This window comes from Lagenorhynchus albirostris, chromosome 2 (assembly GCF_949774975.1).
Source record: "Lagenorhynchus albirostris chromosome 2, mLagAlb1.1, whole genome shotgun sequence".
Classification (NCBI taxonomy): domain Eukaryota; kingdom Metazoa; phylum Chordata; class Mammalia; order Artiodactyla; family Delphinidae; genus Lagenorhynchus; species Lagenorhynchus albirostris.
This window is the reverse complement of record NC_083096.1, coordinates 154,982,991-155,001,511: the sequence shown is the minus strand read 5'-3', so window position 1 is coordinate 155,001,511 and position 18,521 is coordinate 154,982,991. Positions and strand designations below refer to the sequence as shown.

Genomic DNA, 18,521 nt, shown 5'->3' with positions numbered 1-18,521 from the left:
CATAGAACATTGCATCTTCTATGACCTCCTTCAGATCAGAAACCAAAGGAATGAATAAAGAAAGCAAACCAAAGCAAATGCTTATCACCAATGTTTGGGAAAGCTAGAGGAATTTTTACTCTTCAGTCAGGCTTTAGAATTGGAAATTTGACAAAAGAGGATCCTCTTCCTGAAGGGGGCATGGGTGGTGGTACTGATCTTCCAAGGAAACTAACTTCTTGATTGTGAAGGGAAAGCATGTATGCAAATCTGGGACTTGGTTCTGTCTAAACGTCGAAGTTAAAGGTAGGACACATACTTAGAGGTCATCTAGTACAACCTCTCACCTAAAGAGAATCCACTCTACAGTGTCTCTGACTGATAGACATGCAGCATACACTTCAATAGATGCCAGGGAAGAGAGCTCACTATCTCAATAGGCATCCAATTCCACTGTGGTAAAACTTTGTTTAAAAGTCTCTTATTCAGGCCAAAAATCACATTCCCTGGAGCTTATATACCAGAGTCTATAAGCAGTGGTCATCATCTTTTTCACGACAGCACCTCACATATTACAGTCTTCATTACCCACTGTCTTCTCTGTTCCACATTAAACATACTCAGTTCCTTCAGCCATTCCTTCTACAGTAATGTCCAATAGCACTTCCTGTGATGACAGAAATGTTCTACATCTACACTGCTCAATTGTTGCTAGTGTGACTGAGGAACTGAATTTTTAATTTTGTTTAATTTTAATTGCCAGATGTGGCTAGTGGCTACCGTATTGGACAGAACAGCCTTATAGTTTCAAATGCACTCTCCTTTATATGCAACTGAGCTTGTCAACATCCATCAAATGTCTGACACCTACAATGCAATACTGACCAATACAGCCTTCGGGGTGACTGTTTAGCACCTGGACAGTATTTCTATTAATGCTTTCCAGAGTGGATTTTTTTTTTGAATATACATGGAGTATAAGTGGTTCACATTGATAGTCACTGGAACTAGTACTTTGTCAGCAATCCTAGTGACTAAACTTGTATAGCTACATTTTTTAACCTAAATATAAGACTTGATATTTCAACTTTTTGGCTTAGGCTGTGAAGTTTAGGTACTTCAAGTTGTTGATCATTTTCAAGCTCATTTCAATATAGTCTACCAACCAGCCCTTCCAACTTTGTGGCGCTTAGAGAATTAGCATTACTACCATCTGACCCATATGTAGTCCTTTACAATTTGCAAGGTACTTTTACATCCGTTATGTTTAATTTGATCCTTACAATACCCTGTGAGGTAGGCAAGATAACGAAATCTACATTTTATAGATAAGGCAGCTGAAACAAACAGGAACTAAATAGATTGGATCCTTTTTTACTCCATTGAGCATCTTCTTGTATACTGTCTTCATTCAGATCCTTGCTAGAAATGTTGAAGAGGACCTCCAGAGGCCAGGCTGACCCTGAATTCATAGCACTGACTGATACAGCAGTTTAAGCAGGTCAGTTCCCCCAAAAGTTCTGATTATCCAACCCACAGGTTGCCATTCTGTTCAAAAGGATGGTACAAGAGACAGTCATTTGACTTACATAAATATTAATACCAGTCCCATTGGGAAAAAAGCAAATGAGGGTTGGCTGCCAGAAAAAAATGCTACTTGCCTGTCCACAAAGGGACTGTCATACCAATTGCTTAAGGAAGCCAAGTATCCCTCTCTTCCAAAACTCCCATGGGGCCATGTTTTATTATTATTTATGGTTCTTAGCACATCCCGTCCCACATTGTAGTTGGTTATATACGTGGCTTAAAGCTAACTTCAAGTCATTCACCTTTATAACACCTAGCACTCAGCCCACTGCTGTCCATGTAAGAGGCACTCGAACCGGTAAAACATAAACCAATTCAAGTAAATGTTCTTCCAACTGTATCTGACTCCCCTCCAAAAACAAACTTGTGACTAGAAGAGGCACAGACAATTGCCACATTCCTGCCAACATGACTGATTAAAATGCCCTTATGATTGGCTTGGTCACAGTTTCCAGAAGGTGCTGAGGCTTTTGCTAGTTAAACCAGCTTTCATTGGATTTTGTTTTCTGTGTGTGTTTTCACCAAAAAATAAAGACATTTCTCTAACAATAGGGACAGAATACATGAAATAGGACTACTTCTTTTTTTTTTTTTTTTTTTTTTTTTTTTTGGTGGTACGTGGGCCTCTCACTGTTGTGGCCTCTCCCGTTGCGGAGCACAGGCTCCGGACGCGCAGGCTCAGCGGCCATGGCTCACGGGCCCAGCCGCTCCGCGGCATGTGGGATCTTCCCAGACCGGGGCACGAACCCGTGTCCCCTGCATTGGCAGGCGGACTCTCAACCACTGCACCACCAGGGAAGCCCAGGACTACTTCTTAATAATGCTAGTCAGTCAATAAGGAAAATAAGGGATCAGTAACACAAAACATCTGACTGTAGGTGTTCCAAGAAAGGAAAGAGGACTAACAAACAAGAATATAGTGCTTTACCATTTACAAATCTTTCACATACATTCCATTTGACCCTCACAACAACCCTGTGAGGTAGGCAGCACAGATATTACTCCCATTTAACAGATGAGGAAAGTGAATCTCAGAGCAATTAACTGATGTGCCCAAGGTTCTACAATTAGTAAATAATTTGTATTTATATCAGTCTTTGGCCTAAAAATTCAGCACCCCACCTCCCCTCATACTTGCCTACCTACTTCACAGGGATAATGAAGATAAAATGAATTCAAGGCTAGAAAAATACTTTGAGGGAAAAAAGCACTATATAATTATACCCGCAAACTATAATTTTCCACGATATATGGCTCATTCCCCTTCTCGTCCCAGCTTGTGCGTGAACCCAGAATTTTATATTGCCTCTGTTCTGTGTTCAGCTAAGCAACAAGTAAGGCAGGGGAACAGTGTGATTCTCTTTAAAGTTATATAAATTACAATCAGGATAACTGCTATTATAGCAAGTTGAAAAACAACACAGAAAGGCCAATGTGCAGCTGGGGCCCACGGAAGCACACAGTAAAGCAAGGCAACGTTATCAGATAGGGCATGATTGCATAGAAGGAAATGTGGTGTCAGAGTTCACACTGGCACACACACAGTTATCTAAGGCAAAGTGGTGGCAAAGAAGAGTCATTTGTTCCACATTATATAAACAAGAGCAGAAGATTCATGAGACCCCATGCAACAGTATCTTATGTCACACAGATCTCTCCAGCTGCCTACAGAGAATATAAACAACAGTGTCATCTTCATTTTAAAGAATGACTGTACCTGTGTTCATATCCTGAACTAAACCAAGGAATAGCTCCATGCTAAACTTCCTTGGCTAAAATACAACCAGTACCATCATTCCTAGTCAGACTAATAAACAGAATGTCTTTTAAGGTAATGAATTAGATGGCTGTGTTTAGATGTTTTTTCAGGATTCCCTTTTGATTCTCCTGCTTTTAAGACCCAAAGAAAGTTATATTGAGTTTTTATTGGTGATTCTAAGTATATGTGTTTATAACAGTTAAAGTGTGATAGGTGAATTTAACATATTAAAAGAGTACTATAGCATCTGTTCAGAAAAGATTATATACTATACAAACTATTCAAGTCATACAAAACCATTTTTCAGTGTCTTTTCAACTGAGAAGAATCCTATTCAGCACGCTTCTCCTCCTGAGGTGGTTCATACTGAGCAAGCTATGGGGCAAAGACAGAGGAGTTTAGGTGAATTTGATTCTAAATTGGGTAAAAAACTTAATAGTAACAAAACGAGTTAACTATTCAATTTAATTACTGAATCAGTAAGTTTATATTAAAATCCTATCCTTTTTAAACCACTCAGTGATCTTAATATTTAATATAATCAAACCTAGTAAAAGTTCTTTTTAAATAAACCTTTAAAATTACTGGGAAACTAAAACTTAATTCCCATTCATGACTGCACTACACAAGTACTTGATATGCAATAATATATATCTTCCCAAAGATGTTGTGGCTTCTAGTAAGGTATAAGCCACCATATTCTTTCTCTCCACCATAAGTTTACTGAACTTTCTCCTAAAAAGCAGAAAAAAAGAATTATGTGACATACATTAATCTAGCCAGTCAATGAGGAGCAGCTAACGCTTTTGACTTAAAAGGTGCCAAAAAGTTGTGTGGCATCTACACACTGTGGGATCTTGGATAATTTCAGACACTGAATTTTCTGTTATGCCGAGCTGGGGTCCGCTGCAACACTGTGCTAAGATTTGAGTTGTTCCAGTTAGCTGTCAGATTTGAGAAGCTAATTAGACTTCACTGTGCTTTAGTTTCCTCACCTACAAAATGGTCTGTGCACCTGTGTGACTTATCTCACAAGGCTGAGAAGATAAAACACATCATGAGAAATGCCTAGAGTCACGTGAAATGCATTATGTGATTCAGATGTGGTAAAACCTCAAAGACTTAAGATTAAGAGTTGACTAGTTTGAGCTTTATGAAAATTCTCACGGAAGCCTAAACAAAGAAAAAACTTCAGCAACAGACAAAATTAAGGGCAAGCAAATGTACCGAGGTTAAGTGCAAACAAGTTTACAGAGTTAACACGTTACAGGGCCACCACGTGACTATGCAGATTGTGCACCGCACAATCTAAGGGGTTCCATTAGCAAAGCAGTGGCCCTGTATCGACCTATTAAGTCAACTGCCTAAGACTAAGAAATCTCCATTTACTTATAAACCACTAATCATTAACCAATATTTTCATCTTTTTGTCGATGAAGGCTCCCAAGAACCTCTTCTTGACCACACTTTGCGCATCCTAGTTACAGTTTACTTGTGGTTTTCTAGACAGGGCATCAGCTTGGCCTTGCAGTTAACTGAGATTGATATTCACCTGCCTCCCTCCCCTACTGTCCATTTTAGTGAGGTTTTGGTCATATAATCATTAAAGGTGACATTTTTAATATGAATTCTTTCAAAAATTTTACCTTTGTTTTCAGTTTTTTATTTTCTTCTACAATAGCTTCATATTTCTCTTTCATTTCTGCCAATTCTAGGCGAAGCAGCTCTATTTCTGGATTTTCTGGGGTGGCAGCTCCTAAGTGATGCTTTAAAAAACTAATATAAAAGTTAAGAATTTACTTGAGCTCAATGAAACTAATGAAATAGCCTTTTGAAATAATTCTCTGATGAGAGTTACCCCACCCTACCACAAATATTTACCCAGAGATCAAAATCCAAATACTCAAAGAAAGTAATTTTTTCAGTAATCAAAAGTATTTTAAAGGTTATTATCTATGTGAAAATATAGGAGTTCAAAAAAATAAAGGCCTTTTTCTGACTTGAAAAATGAAAAGGATACTCCAAAGCACTATTAGGTTTCTCTGGTTCTTCATATAAGGCTACCAAAACTGCAAATCAAAAAGCAGAAAAAACAACAATTAAAGTCTTAAATTAAAATGGCTGAAATTATATTCCATACCCCCGTAAATACTGAGTGTCTATTATACACCACGCACATTGCTAGGACTGTCCATACCATGGTGAAGAAGACAGACAAGGTTGCTGCTCTCAATGAATTTACAGTCTAGTGCAAAAGATAAACAAGGAACTAGCCAAAAAAATACTATCAAGCAGCAATATAGGGTAATGGGTTATAGGAGCATATTGGAAGAACACCTAACTCAGCCCAGGGCACCAGGGAAGGCGTCCCCAAGAAAGAGAAATAAGACCTGAGACCTAGGCAGTGGTTTCAGATAAAAAGGGAAGGCCAGGGGCAAAAGAAAAACGTATTGAGGAACTGAAAATTCAAGTGTGTCTAGATGGAGTTGTGAAAAGGGGGGCAGGAAAGGAAGCTGGAAAGGTGGTTAGGGAGGAGACTAGAGGATCCTGCAAGTTCAGTCAGGCCTTGGTCCTAAGAAGAAAATGGCATATAATTAACCAGTTATAAGCAGGGGAGTGACAGGATCACTCTTGACTCCTGTGTGGAAGACAGACAAGTGGGACAAGGATTTAAAGGCAGGAAGAGCAATTAAGAGGCTGATACGGTAATCCAGTTTAAAGAGAGTGACCTGGGAATTCCCTGGCAGTCCAGTGGTTAGGACTCTGGGCTTCCACTGCAGGGGGCACGGGTTCAATCCCTGGTCGGGGAAGTAAGATCCCGCGTGCCTCGTGGCGCAGCCAAAAAAAAAAAAAGGGAGAGAGTGACATGCACTAGAGTGATAGAGGGATGAAAACAAGGTAGATATGTTTGAGAAAAACTCTGTAGAGAATCAACAGGGCTATGGTTAACTGTTGGAAGGAAGAAGGTCTGAATTCAAAATGTTCTTCAAGAATGAAGTTTCACACACAACATGCTGAACAACTACCAACCAAAAACTTTACCAGTAATCAACATGCTCAAATCAGTATTAAAATATATACTTTAGTGGTTTCATATCCAATAGTTCACGTCAGCACTACCTTTTCCATCTTATTATTGAACACATTCCTTCTAGGATATACTACTCAAGTAAAAATCTCTCTAAACCAGTGGTTAATTTTTTTGTGCACAGAACTCTTTGAAAAATCTGATCAAAGACAAAAAACTCTATCTACACACACAAAAAAGTGCATATCTAGACCCCAGTTTAGGAACACCTCATAAACCAACTTACATGCTCCCCTTTTGAGTTGTAATAACCCTTCAAATATAGACAGTATTAAAAAAAATCAAATGGGCAACTAATACTAACAACTTACGTTAAGTTCTGATACTCTTCTGAACGTACTTACAGCACTGTTTTTTGAGAAATTGGCATATTTACATCATCACTACCCTCTCCTCTCCTTCCCTCTTCTTTCAGTGTTACAGTACACTTTAATTCCTCTACTTAATTACCTTTTTCTTGAAACTATGTACTCAAGCCTCTGTTTCTTCTTCCATTAATTTACACTGATCTCTACCAAATTCTAACTTTATAAGACATGAATACTCTTACCCTTTCTTCCCCTACCCTTTCTTTTAAGCTTCTAAGTTTCTGTCAGTGGTAGTTACAAGGTTGATAATTACAGAACATAATGTAAATGTCAAGTTTCCTGTGCTTTTCTATAGATGAAATATACTTCCTTTTAAACAGACAAGAACTCTATACCCAGTGTTTCTCTTTTTGCCTTAGCAGCCAGGATTTTTAGAGGTTGATACAGTGCTCAAAATAACTAAAATGCCTCTTCTTTCAAATGACTTATCTTTCTCTTTAGCCATCCCTATAGCGTTTGTTTTTTTGTTTTGTTTTGTTTTTTTGCGGTACGCGGGCCTCTCACTGTTGTGGCCTCTCCCGTTGCGGTGCACAGGCTCCAAACGCGCAGGCTCAGCAGCCATGGTTCACGGGCCCAGCCGCTCCGCGGCATGTGGGATCCTCCCGGACCGCGGCACAAACCCGTGTCCGCTGCATCTACAGGCAGACTCTCCACCACTGCGCCACCAGGGAAGCCCCTTATCGCGTTTTAATGTTAGCGTTTTAACGTGGAAATAAGCTGGATAAAAATTATAAGTTAAATCTGTGTAAAGTACACAAAATCAAACTTTAAATAGATCATATCAGTAGATACTCTGTTGTCTGATATTACTTAGGAGACTGGAAATCTAGGAAAGTTGAGAGGGAATACCAGTAGATGTCAGTAAGGGAAAAGAAGCCTCTCGTGGTTTCCAGTCTCTCATGAAGGAAAATCCATGTATGGCCACAAGGCTGAATATCTTCATTTACCTCCCACTATCATCACTTCTCTGTCCTTACCAGTGTATGTTTCATTCACTCCATCCAGCCACTCTGGCCTCCTTATACCTCCTGAAACTCAACATCACACTTCACTCATGTCTCTGCTCAAATGTCTTAAGAGAGGCCTTGCCTCACCACCCTATATAAAATGGCACACCCATCCTCCTTATGCCCTTACTTTGCTATGTTTTTTCATAACACTTACCGCTGGTTGACATTATGGTTTATCTGTCTCCCCCAACTAGGATATAAGTTCATTTAGAGCAGGGACTTTTTTTCCCCCATTGTTTTATCCCCGGTGCCTAGAACAGACACCTGAATAAAATGGTTAAATAAATGAAAGAAGTGCGCTTGTGGAGTTTTTTGAGGGGTGGGGGAGGTCGATGAAATTCCAAGAGTCTGTGATACCTCCCCAGATGACAGCACAAGTGCTTTCGTGTAGTCCCTTAAATGTTTACTGAAACTTATTTGCAAAGAGATAGGAAACTGGAACCTGAACCTAAGGTAGCAACTCAAAATTACCAGCCCATGCTTGGGAATTAAAAGCCCTGCGTTCTGCTAAGACCCAGAGTTGTTATTCTCCCAGAATTTTCTCCTAACTTTTGCTTCTGGCCAAAGAGCAGTTACCAAATTATTTCCCAGATATTTACCGTACTTCTCGTAGGGACCCAGATCATCATCCCTGCCAACTCCTCTGTTCTGCACCCTTGAAAGTTCCAGCCAGTGAGTTGAATGATACATAACAGGCATTCGCCTTACGGCTTAGCTAATGAAATAAGCAGTACCCACACTACCTCTTGCAACCCTCCAGTTTCAAGCACCTTATTCATCTACTTAGATCTTGAACCCCAGAGTAAGAGATACAGTGTAACAGCTTCCATTTTTAAAAGTGAAAACAATATAACCGTTTTGATGTGCCCTCAAGCTCTTTAAACTGTGATTCTACTTTAATTGTGAAATCTGCACAAAGTAGCAATTGATATAGACTACGAAACTGGGTTCCGTTGAAAAGCCACAGCCAAACCGCTACTTCGGGGATTAGGTTCACTTAGCTACTTTATAGCCCGCTTTCAAACCTGGTCATTTCCCCACTTGCCCTTTGTTCAAAGGAAAGTGTTTCTGTACAGGATTTTGAGGGCTCCGAAAAAAGTGTCAGGAGGGAGGAGTTGGGCTCTCAAGGTCTTTAGCAAACATGCTCACTGCGGCTGCTCAAGGCAAAGCAACGGAAGTTGGAGGGACTTCACAACAGCTGCAAGAGTTTCACTCCCTGCGGCGAGAGCGGTAGCGAGTGCGAGGCTACCCAACCCCGGCGGCGGCCGGCAGCCAGGCGTGAGCCGGTCCCCGCTGAACCCCGAGGCCCACCTCGCTGAACCCGGGACGAGTTCCACCTGTTCCCCTCCTGCCCCACGCCACGGCCCGTCTGGGGCGCTGCGCGGAGGAGCACGACGAGGTCACGAGAAACCCTCTCCTGGCCCATGCTCACCCTTGGTCAGCGTGTCCAGCACCCCCGACTTCTCCAAGTACCTCCGGAACTGCTCGCGCTTCGAGTCGGCGGCCTGAGGAGACACGGCGGGTCAGTGGCCGAAGCCCGGGGGCCGGAGCAGGAAGAAGGCGCTGGGAGTCCGGCAACGCCGCCTCCGCCTCGCCACCTCAAGCCCCCCAGACCTGCGCACGCGCCCCCACTCCCACCCAAGCCGACCAGCGGCTGGCTACCGCCCGCACGCCCCCAGCCACGCCGCGCCCCCCTCACTTTGTAATGGGCCATAGTGACAGCGGCAGCGGCGTAGCTGGCGCCGGAGACCGTGGCGGGAGGGCTCGGAGCAGCACTGCTCATGCGCGGAAGGGCGCACGCGCCTGCGCACTTGCGAACCACGGTTCGGGACCGCCGGGGTGTGGCCCGTTTTCATGGCGACCAGGACGCTCTGAATGCCCCATAGTGAGCTGAGCCCAAGGAGGCTGCGTACGCCCGCCCCTCTGTCTAGCAAAGCAGCACTCCTCCTTCCTCTTCCGGTTCTCGCAGAGTTTCGGTTACTTAGTAGGAGGCTGGGTTTTGGTAACTGCGGACAAGTGTCCAGTGGGGCCAAAGGTGGGCGGGGCTCCAGGGGGCGGGGCCTACTGAGCCTGGAGCACTAGAACTCATTCTAGAGACTGGGATCTCCTCACACCGGGAGTGGGCGGGCCTGTCTCAACTAGGACCTCCGGAGCTCTGGCAGCGTGTGTGTGCTGGCTTGTCGACCCCCATCTTGAAAAAGGGCGCACTAACGAGGGCAACCCTTGGATTTCCAATGGCTAGAGGACTGCTTAGAATCGTCTGTTTGGGCTCCAGCTCTTATATTTGGAGTCTCCTTGTTTTGTGGCCAACTTGATGTGGGCCTCCGGAGGGTGAGCAGTAATGTGCTAATAATAGCTAGCACTTTTGAGCGCTTACTGTGTGCCTGGCAGTGCATTAAACACATATGTTTCTTATTTTAATTCTCACACCATCCCTGTAAGGTAGGTACTGTTAGTAAACGGTCAAGTATAGATAACCAGTGAGTAGTAGAGCCAAGACTCCGATCCTGGCACTGAATCACGATGCTATCTATAAACTGGTGAAAGAAAGCGACCAGTCTTTTTAGGATTTTATTTACCTAGATAGCAACATTATGATTATATTCAAGACAGATCAGGTTGCAGTCTATAAAGAAACTCCGTTAAGTCCCAGGGGCAAACAAAGTATAATCAGTGTCCAGAAGTAAAAGATGAATAACCAAAAGAGGGAATTACATAGGTTAAGAACAATCTCTGAAGGCTGTGCTCCCTTCAAGGAAAAACCTTGTTCCATTTAGCTTCGATTCTGACATGTGATTTTCCCAAAATTAGTGTTATTCTGAAGGGAGCCTGTAGAAAAGTAGTCCTGATTTGGTAACTCTATGTCTTTGAACTTGAAACTAGTCCTTCCCAATTCAGAATTAGAGCCATTTTCCCTTTTTTAAATGGGTTTGCAGTTGTCTGTCTAAACAGCTAGTCTGTAGAGCTGCCCTATCTGTTTTTTCTGTGCTCAACCATCATTAAGCTACTTCTTTGATAATGTAATTAATACACAGAATGTCTAAAAGCCAACAGCTGTTCAGATCTGAAGGTCTGTGGGAGCCCGCCTACCAATGAGGTTGTTTGTCAGCGACACTAAATGATTTGGAGGACAAGCAGTAGGGTTACTGCAGGTTTTGACCAACTCGGATTCAAAGGACAACCCTCCCAAAGAATCAGGAGTGTCTGGAATGTCAAGTGGATGGAAGTCTCCCTGTGAAGGAGGAAGCGTTCTGATTGTGCTCTCTCTGAGCTGGCCCTTGAGGTTACCTTTAGGAGGTGATGCCTGCTTTTCATTTTCTGCAGAGGGACCCCAAGTAGCACGAAGCCATTTCGGTTTCCAGGTGTAGTTAGCTGGCAGAGAGAAAGCTGTTTGGGGTGACTGCCCCGTGTGGTTGTTCAGATCTATAGCATCACCTGGAAGAGAACAGTGACCTTCAGAGTAGTGGTTCCTTTCGCTGTCTTTGCCATCAATTTCTCTTTTTCCCCTCAACTGGTTACCATTAACTTCTTTTCCAGATATTTTATGAGTGTCTCCTTTATTACTTGAGTTGATGTTTTGAAGATGACCACAGGTAGTACTAAGCACACACATCTCAGAAAGTAGCGTTTCCTGTTCATCCAAAATGCCTTTGTCATCATTTCCACTGTGATTATCTGGATCTGTCTGAAATGCAGGTGGATTTAAACCAGGGTACGCTGCTGTGTGTGTTTGCTTTTCCACTAACAGACTGTAATCAGGTGCAGAAGAGAATCGTTTCAGTGAATTTGCAGATGTGTTTTGATATCTGGCAAGGTTTTGTTTTGACTTGTTGGTACAAAATTCATTATGTTCATCCTTCAATTTATATTGTCCCCAAAGCCCTCTTTTAATCTTTTTAAAACCTAGATGGAATATTTCTAGAACATTTAAGAAAAGTGAAACAGTAGCTATGGATTGCATAAATAATAGGAATATCGTCTTTTCTGTGGGTCTTGAGACAAAACAATCAATTATATTTGGACACGGGTGGCCATGGCATTTAAATAGAGGCTCTAAGTGAAATCCATATAAAAGATACTGTCCAATCATGAACCCAACTTCAACCACAGAGCGAGTGAAAATGTGTATCACATAAGTGCAAAGCAAGGTTCCTCTGAGTGGAGCTTTATTTAGTTTCCTTTGCTCAAGCTGACGCAGTTCTTGCTCCAATCTCTTCCGATCCCCAGGCATTTCAAGCTCTACCTCCTCCAGTTCACCCCTCAGTTGAGCTTTCTTCATCTGCCTCTCCTTCTCCAGAACTCTCAGTTGGTACAAAGCATGGCCCATGTAGACCAGGGATGGTGAAGACACAAATATCACCTGCAAAACCCAGTATCTAATGAGGGAGATAGGAAAGGCCTGATCATAGCATACATTTCTGCAGCCGGGTTGTTCTGTATTACAGATGAAGCCAGACTGCTCATCATTCCAGACATCTTCAGCAGCTACACCCAGAACAAGCATTCGAAATATGAACAGGACGGTGAGCCACATCTTTCCAATCATGGTGGAGTGGATGTGAACTTCCTCCAGAATGCCTCCAAGGAAATTCCAGTCCCCCATGTTTATTTAGTCAGCCATCTTAGCTCTGAACCCCATCAAATAGGAGGCAGATAAATTCTTCCATTCTGAGGGGTGTGCTATTTCTTAAGGCAAACCTATGGCCAAAATATGAACAAAGCATCACTCTTTCAGCATGCTGGTTGCTCTACTTTTTTCCCTAGAAAGTTGTAATAATCTGTTACCAAGAATATGTTTAAGATGTCAGGAATATAAAATAATTTATGTTTAGACCTTACAATGCAATGGGGAAAAAAAAGATACCTGGAGGAGGGGTGTATATATTCCCTCCTATGAAGAATAGAATTATAGGAATTCCTGTAAGAAAAGAGTCTTCTTACTCAGCTGAAGTTTGTTGTTTTATTTTTTTTAACTGAGAACTTTTGGAGAGGTTCCTAAAACTACTGACTTGATCTTACAAACCTATTAAGATTATTTTATATAAAAACTATAACCAAAGTCAATGATTTTAAAATCTCATTTATGCACAAAGGAAAAGGCATGTTTCATTTCATAATCCAGTAAGATACAGCATTTAAAGAAACCAGAAGAAACAAATCTGGCTCTCACTATAAGAATGTAGATTCGTTTTTTAATCCACATTTAAATGTCTAAATTCTAGTTTCTTTCTGGCAGTTTTTGAGCATTTTCAGAAATCATTTCAGTAATATATTTATGAATATTTATGGAATCATTACTAACTTTGCTGTGAAAAATTTCCAAAAATTCTCAACTATTTTGTACTACCAGGATGTTATTAGATATTGCTTGAAATAAATGGATCATTGGTATGGTGGTAGTATTATAGAAATTTTCATTATAACAGTATTTGACCTTTTTAAGACATGTAGCTTGCTTTGTGGAGGGAGCAGTGGGGTGAGTTATAATATAGATGCTTGGATTATGAGCCAGTAGGTTCCATATTAGAGTTGATACCCTAGGATATCTAAGAGAAAGTATATCCCAAAGGAAAGAAAAAAAGAGTGAATGTTTTCATTCACTTTCATTTAACATATAAATGTATGTCCTATATCCCTTATAGAAAGGGAAATGATACACAAACAACATACTGGGATATTATAGCTACAAGATATGTGCATCACAAAAGTCCTATGAAGTAGGTATGTTGTTCCCCCATTTTACAGATCAGGAAACTGAGGCACACCTTAAATTACCCAAGATTACACAGCTAGAACTGGTATTCAAATTCCATCACTGTGGCTCTAAAGTCAGCTCTTAACTGTTTTACTAAACTGTTATTTTTCCTCTCTAAGCACACTTGAAATTTTCATGAAAGAGATATTAAGAAATCATCTGTTTTCTCTTACAAGTTTAATTATTTACATTAGGTATGTCAAATAGTGAAAGTTTTGACTTTTTAAATAACAGGTTCTAGAGTCTTTAGTTCCTTTTTGAAAGCTTTATATAGTTCAGAAGACTTGCAGAAGCATCAAACTTCTAAAATTGAGTTGTATTCCTGAGATAGAGAAAATTTCTATTTGACTTTATTATGTTAATAGTACTATACTCTTTGACCCAACAATCCAAAGCATTTTAAAGTGTAAGCAAAGATATTGTTCTTGTTGTTTATAATAATCATAACTTGAAAATATCCAAAATAATTATCAATACAAGAAAGACTGTATTGTTCATATAAATAATAGTACATCCACAGTGTGGTACTATGCAACCAATAGAAGTAATAAATATATACTAACATAAAAAGACATTGATATATCGTTTCAGTAACATTCACATTATAAAATATAGAATAATATGGCCCCATTATTGTAAATTTATTTATATGTAGAGATGCATCCAATAAAGCCTAGGATATTCATCAAAATATTAACTATGATTATCTCTGGGTAGTGTGATTACAACTGACTTAATTTTTTTATAATTATATATATTTTAATTTTTTCTTTTACCATGAGCACTTTACTGTTAAAATCACCAAAGGAAATTAAAGGTTTTTTTTTTCCTTAAAGGACAAGTGCATGGTATTTCCTGAAAGAAGAAGTACTATTATTTAGCTTCAAATCTTAGGTCCTAAAGCTTTCATAGCAAATGACACAAATACTAATATACACAGATACAGTACTATAGAGTTCAAAAGAAAACAAAAAAATTTCAAATGACTCTTAATTAGCTAAGACAGAGAGATTAACACAGACCTTTCTCAGTTTAGGTAAATCTGAAGCAGATCATGCTTAAAAGTTATACCACAGCCATCTTCAGCTTAATCTCTGAATGTGTCCCTTTGCAGATGTAGAGCAGATTCAGTTTGGTTCAGTGCAGTGAGTGAGTCAGGCATCAGCTAAAATCCATCTCCCTGTCTTCATTCCTGCTTCTAAAATAGCGCTACCCAATGGAACTTTTTTTTTTTAATCCGGTGGAACTTTTTGCAGCAATGTTGGAATAGACTCTATCTGCACTGTCCAATAAGATGGCCAGTAGAAACACATAGCTATTGAGCACTTGCAACGTGGCTTGTGTAACAGAGGCACTGAGTTTTAAATTTTATTTAATTTTAATTAAATGTAAATAGCTACATGTGCTTAGTGGCTACCTTATTGGGCAGCACACATAAAGAATATTTCCAACATTTCTAATACTACAGCACAGTTTAGGAGACTAAAATTATAAGCCCTAAATTAAGCTGAATAAATGGCTCCTCTATAATTCAGAGATGTCACATTTAAAACACCAGATGTTTGTGTGCTTTTTTAATGGTAACTTTGCCCCCCGGGGAACCCAGAAAGACATCACAGTTTTTGGTAATGTGAACGATGTTTCTAGTACCAAAATAATCTAACTAGATAATAACTTCTTAGTCATCAGTCTTAATAATCAATGGGTCATGTCCGATTTCATAGTTAGATGAATCCTGTTTCTCTGTCTAGTTTTCTATTATTAACAATTACATTGCACTTTAGGTCATTAAAGATCTCTCTTCAGAGCTAGTGACCTAGTGGGTTGGCAATGGCAGATAAATATTTCTTCCCTGGGCTTCTTTGCCAACTATAGCTAATTTTCAAATTAAATGCAACCCTTTCATCAGGAAAAAAATATATATATTCATATTTGTATATTATGTATTATATAAATTATATATTATGTGTAATATATAAATTGTTAGTAAACTTAAAAAACACTAAGCTTCATTAGTAGTCAGAGAAATACAAATTAAAATAAAGTATTATTTTTAACTATCAAAATGTAAATTTTTTCAAGTTTTATAATACCTGCTTTTGGCAAAAGTATGAGGAAGCTGTTACTTTCATATGCTATCAGTAAGAATATAAATGTATACAGCTGTTTAAAAGGTAATTCAGGGGCTTCCCTGGTGGCGCAGTGGTTAAGAATCCGCCTACCAATGCAGAGGACGCGGTTCGAGCCCTGGTCTGGGAAGATCCCACATGCCGCAGAGCAACTAAGCTCGTGCACCACAACTACTGAGCCTGCGCTCTAGAGCCCGTGAGCCACAACTACTGAGCCCGCGTGCCACAACTACTGAAGCCTGCATGCCTAGAGCCCGTGCTCCGCAACAGGAGACGCCACCGCAATGAGAAGCCAGCACACCGCAACGAAGAGTAGCTCCCGCTCGCCACAACTAGAGAAAGCCCCAGCAACAAAGACTCATCTGAGCCAAAAATTAATTAATTAATTTTTAAAAAGGTAATTTAGAGGGCTTCCCTGGTGGCGCAGTGGTTGAGAGTCCGCCTACCGATGCAGGGGACGCGGGTTCGTGCCCCGGTCTGGGAGGATCCCACATGCCGTGGAGCGGCTGGGCCTGTGAGCCATGGCCGTTGGGCCTGCGCGTCCGGAGCCTGTGCTCCGCGATGAGAGAGGCCACAACAGGGAGAGGCCCACATATCGCAAAAAAAAAAAAAAAAAAAAAAAAAGGTAATTTAGGGAATTCCCTGGTGGTCCAGTGGTTTAGGACTTGGAGCTTTCACTGCCATGGCCCGCGTTCAATCCTTGGTCAGGGAACTAAGATCCCACAAGCCACGTGGCACGGCCAAAAAAAAAAAAGGTAGTTTAAATCTATCAAAATTAACATAGCATTTCTGCTTCTGGATGCTTGAAATATCCATTCATTCATTCATTCTCAAAGACACACTGCACGTACTAGGATGTTCACATAGCACTGTTGGTAATAGTACAAAATTAGCAACAACTTAATTGTTCAATAGAGGAATGGTTAAATAAACTATTACACCTTTATCATTAGCAATTCAGAGAATAAAGATCTCTAGGAACTAACAAAGATCCCTAAGTCATATTATAAAACAAGTTACAGAACAATACATGTAGTGTGATCTCATTTATCTTGTTAAAAACCTTCATTTCAGGGCTTCCCTGGTGGCGCAGTGGTTGAGAGCCCGCCTGCCGATGCAGGGGACACGGGTTCGTGCCCCAGTCCGGGAGGATTCCACATGCCGCGGAGCGGCTGGGCCCGTGAGCCATGGCCGCTGAGCCTGCGCGTCCGGAGCCTGTGCTCCGCAACGGGAGAGGCCACAACAGTGAAAGGCCCATGTACCGCAAAAAAAAAAAAAAAAAAACCACTTCATTTCATATGTACACTTAAATAGCTAAAACAGTGAGATTAACCCAAACCTTTCTTAGTTTAGGTAAATCTGAGAAGCAAATCATGCTCTGAGAAGTTATACCAAAGTCATCTTCAACTTGTTCTCTGAATTTATCCCTTGGGGGGCATAGAGCAGATTCAGTGCAGTTCAATGCAATGAGTGAGTCAGCCATCAACTGACAGCCATTTCCCTTTCTGCTCATCCTGAGTCAAAAAAGGTCTAGGAGAATATACACCCAACTGTTGACAATGGTCATCACAAGGGAAAAGAGCAGGTTTGGGGTGGAAAGGTAAAAGAGTTTCTAAGTTCTTTGTTTAACCAAGAACATAACTGTATTCTCATACTCAAATTTTAAAGAATTCTGAAACAAATCCCAGATCAGCTTTTCTCAAAATGCTAAAATACTACTTTTCTCACTATAATTAAGCATGTATCCTCCTTTCAGAATACAGCAACATGTTTAGGTGGGTTTTAAATAAAACATGCTTATGATAAAAGAAGAAAAAATTGTATTTCCTGCGTTCAGGTGACCTAAAACTACTATTTTGGAAAAAGAATGGCCAGCAATCTGGGTTCCATACAAGAAAAGGACACAGGCATCCCAGCTTTCAGATATGACATTTTACCTTTTGTAGATACCCACTCATAGAAGAACCACTAGCCACGTAAAGGATGAGAATCCTATCATAGATGAGACTCCAAAAAAAGTCCAGGTACATAATGTGCACGAGAAAGGTAGTTCCAGGTTCCTTGGGATCCTAGACACACTATTCAAATCTTTTTGTTTTGTTTTGTTTGGCTGCGTTGGGTCTTTGTTGCTGCACATGGGCTTTCTCTAGTTGCAGCGAGTGGGACTACTCATTGCAGTGGCTTCTCGTTGCGGAGCACGGGCTCTAGGCAAGTGGGCTTCAGTAGTTGCAGCACACGGGTTCAGTAGTTGTGGCACACGGGCTTAGTTGCCCACACTATTTGAATCTTAAACTAGCAATCCAGAGAATTCTTCTGTAAGGTATTTCTACCATTCTTGGTACACCCTCAGAAAGGTTTCTTCCCATACTCCCATGATACTATTTTTTTTTAATAAATTTATTTATTTGGCTGTGTTGGGTCTTTGTTGCTGTGCGCGGGCTTTCTTTAGTTGCAGGGAGCGGGGGCTACTCTTCATTGCGGTGCGCGGGCTTCTCATTGCTGTGGCTTCTTTTGTTGCGGAACACGGGCTCTAGGCGTGCAGGCTTCAGTAGTTGTGGCGCGTGGACTCAGTAGTTGCGGCTCGCAGACTCTAGAGAGCAGGCTCAGTAGTTGTGGCGCACGGGCTTAGTTGCTCTGCAGCATGTGGGATCTTCCTGGACCAGGGCTCGAACCCATGTCCCCTGCATTGGCAGGCGGATTCTTAACCACTGTGCCACCAGGGAAACCCCACCATGATACAATAAACTTTTGGTATTTGGGGAACACAGCACTGATAGACCAGGAGGGCAGGAGAATATGGGCTGTCAATTCATTACCAACCTTTAAATCCTGCCCCCTCTTAGACA

At 41.0% G+C, this 18,521-nt stretch overlaps 2 protein-coding genes across 2 annotated transcripts; both read right to left on the bottom strand.

Annotated features, from left to right (window-relative positions):
• Positions 1–2,468: 2,468 nt before the first annotated feature.
• Positions 2,469–9,567, bottom strand: MYCBP (MYC binding protein). Its single transcript, XM_060140484.1, has 5 exons — positions 9,491–9,567; positions 9,224–9,296; positions 5,346–5,394; positions 4,972–5,101; positions 2,469–3,700 (listed from the first exon to the last, which is right to left on the bottom strand). Exons 1-5 carry the CDS (start codon positions 9,503–9,505, stop codon positions 3,656–3,658), a joined length of 312 nt encoding a protein of 103 aa, XP_059996467.1. The 5' UTR covers positions 9,506–9,567; the 3' UTR covers positions 2,469–3,655.
• A 1,282-nt stretch (positions 9,568–10,849) lies between these two features.
• GJA9 (gap junction protein alpha 9) lies at positions 10,850–12,394 on the bottom strand. Its single transcript, XM_060140483.1, has one exon. It carries the CDS (start codon positions 12,392–12,394, stop codon positions 10,850–10,852), a length of 1,545 nt encoding a protein of 514 aa, XP_059996466.1.
• Between the last annotated feature and the right edge of the window lie 6,127 nt (positions 12,395–18,521).

What these genes read in the sequence shown, in the direction of transcription:
- MYCBP (XM_060140484.1), bottom strand. An exon ending in GCTGGACACGCTGACCAAGG is followed by an intron (nt 5,395 to 9,223) that starts GTGAGCATGGGC and finishes TTTGATTTGCAG; the next exon opens with TTTTGGTAGCCTTATATGAA. An exon ending in AAACCTAATAGTGCTTTGGA is followed by an intron (nt 5,102 to 5,345) that starts GTATCCTTTTCA and finishes CTTTTATATTAG; the next exon opens with TTTTTTAAAGCATCACTTAG.
- GJA9 (XM_060140483.1), bottom strand. Translation starts at nt 12,394, where the DNA reads ATGGGGGACTGGAATTTCCTTGGAGGCATTCTGGAGGAAGTTCACATC.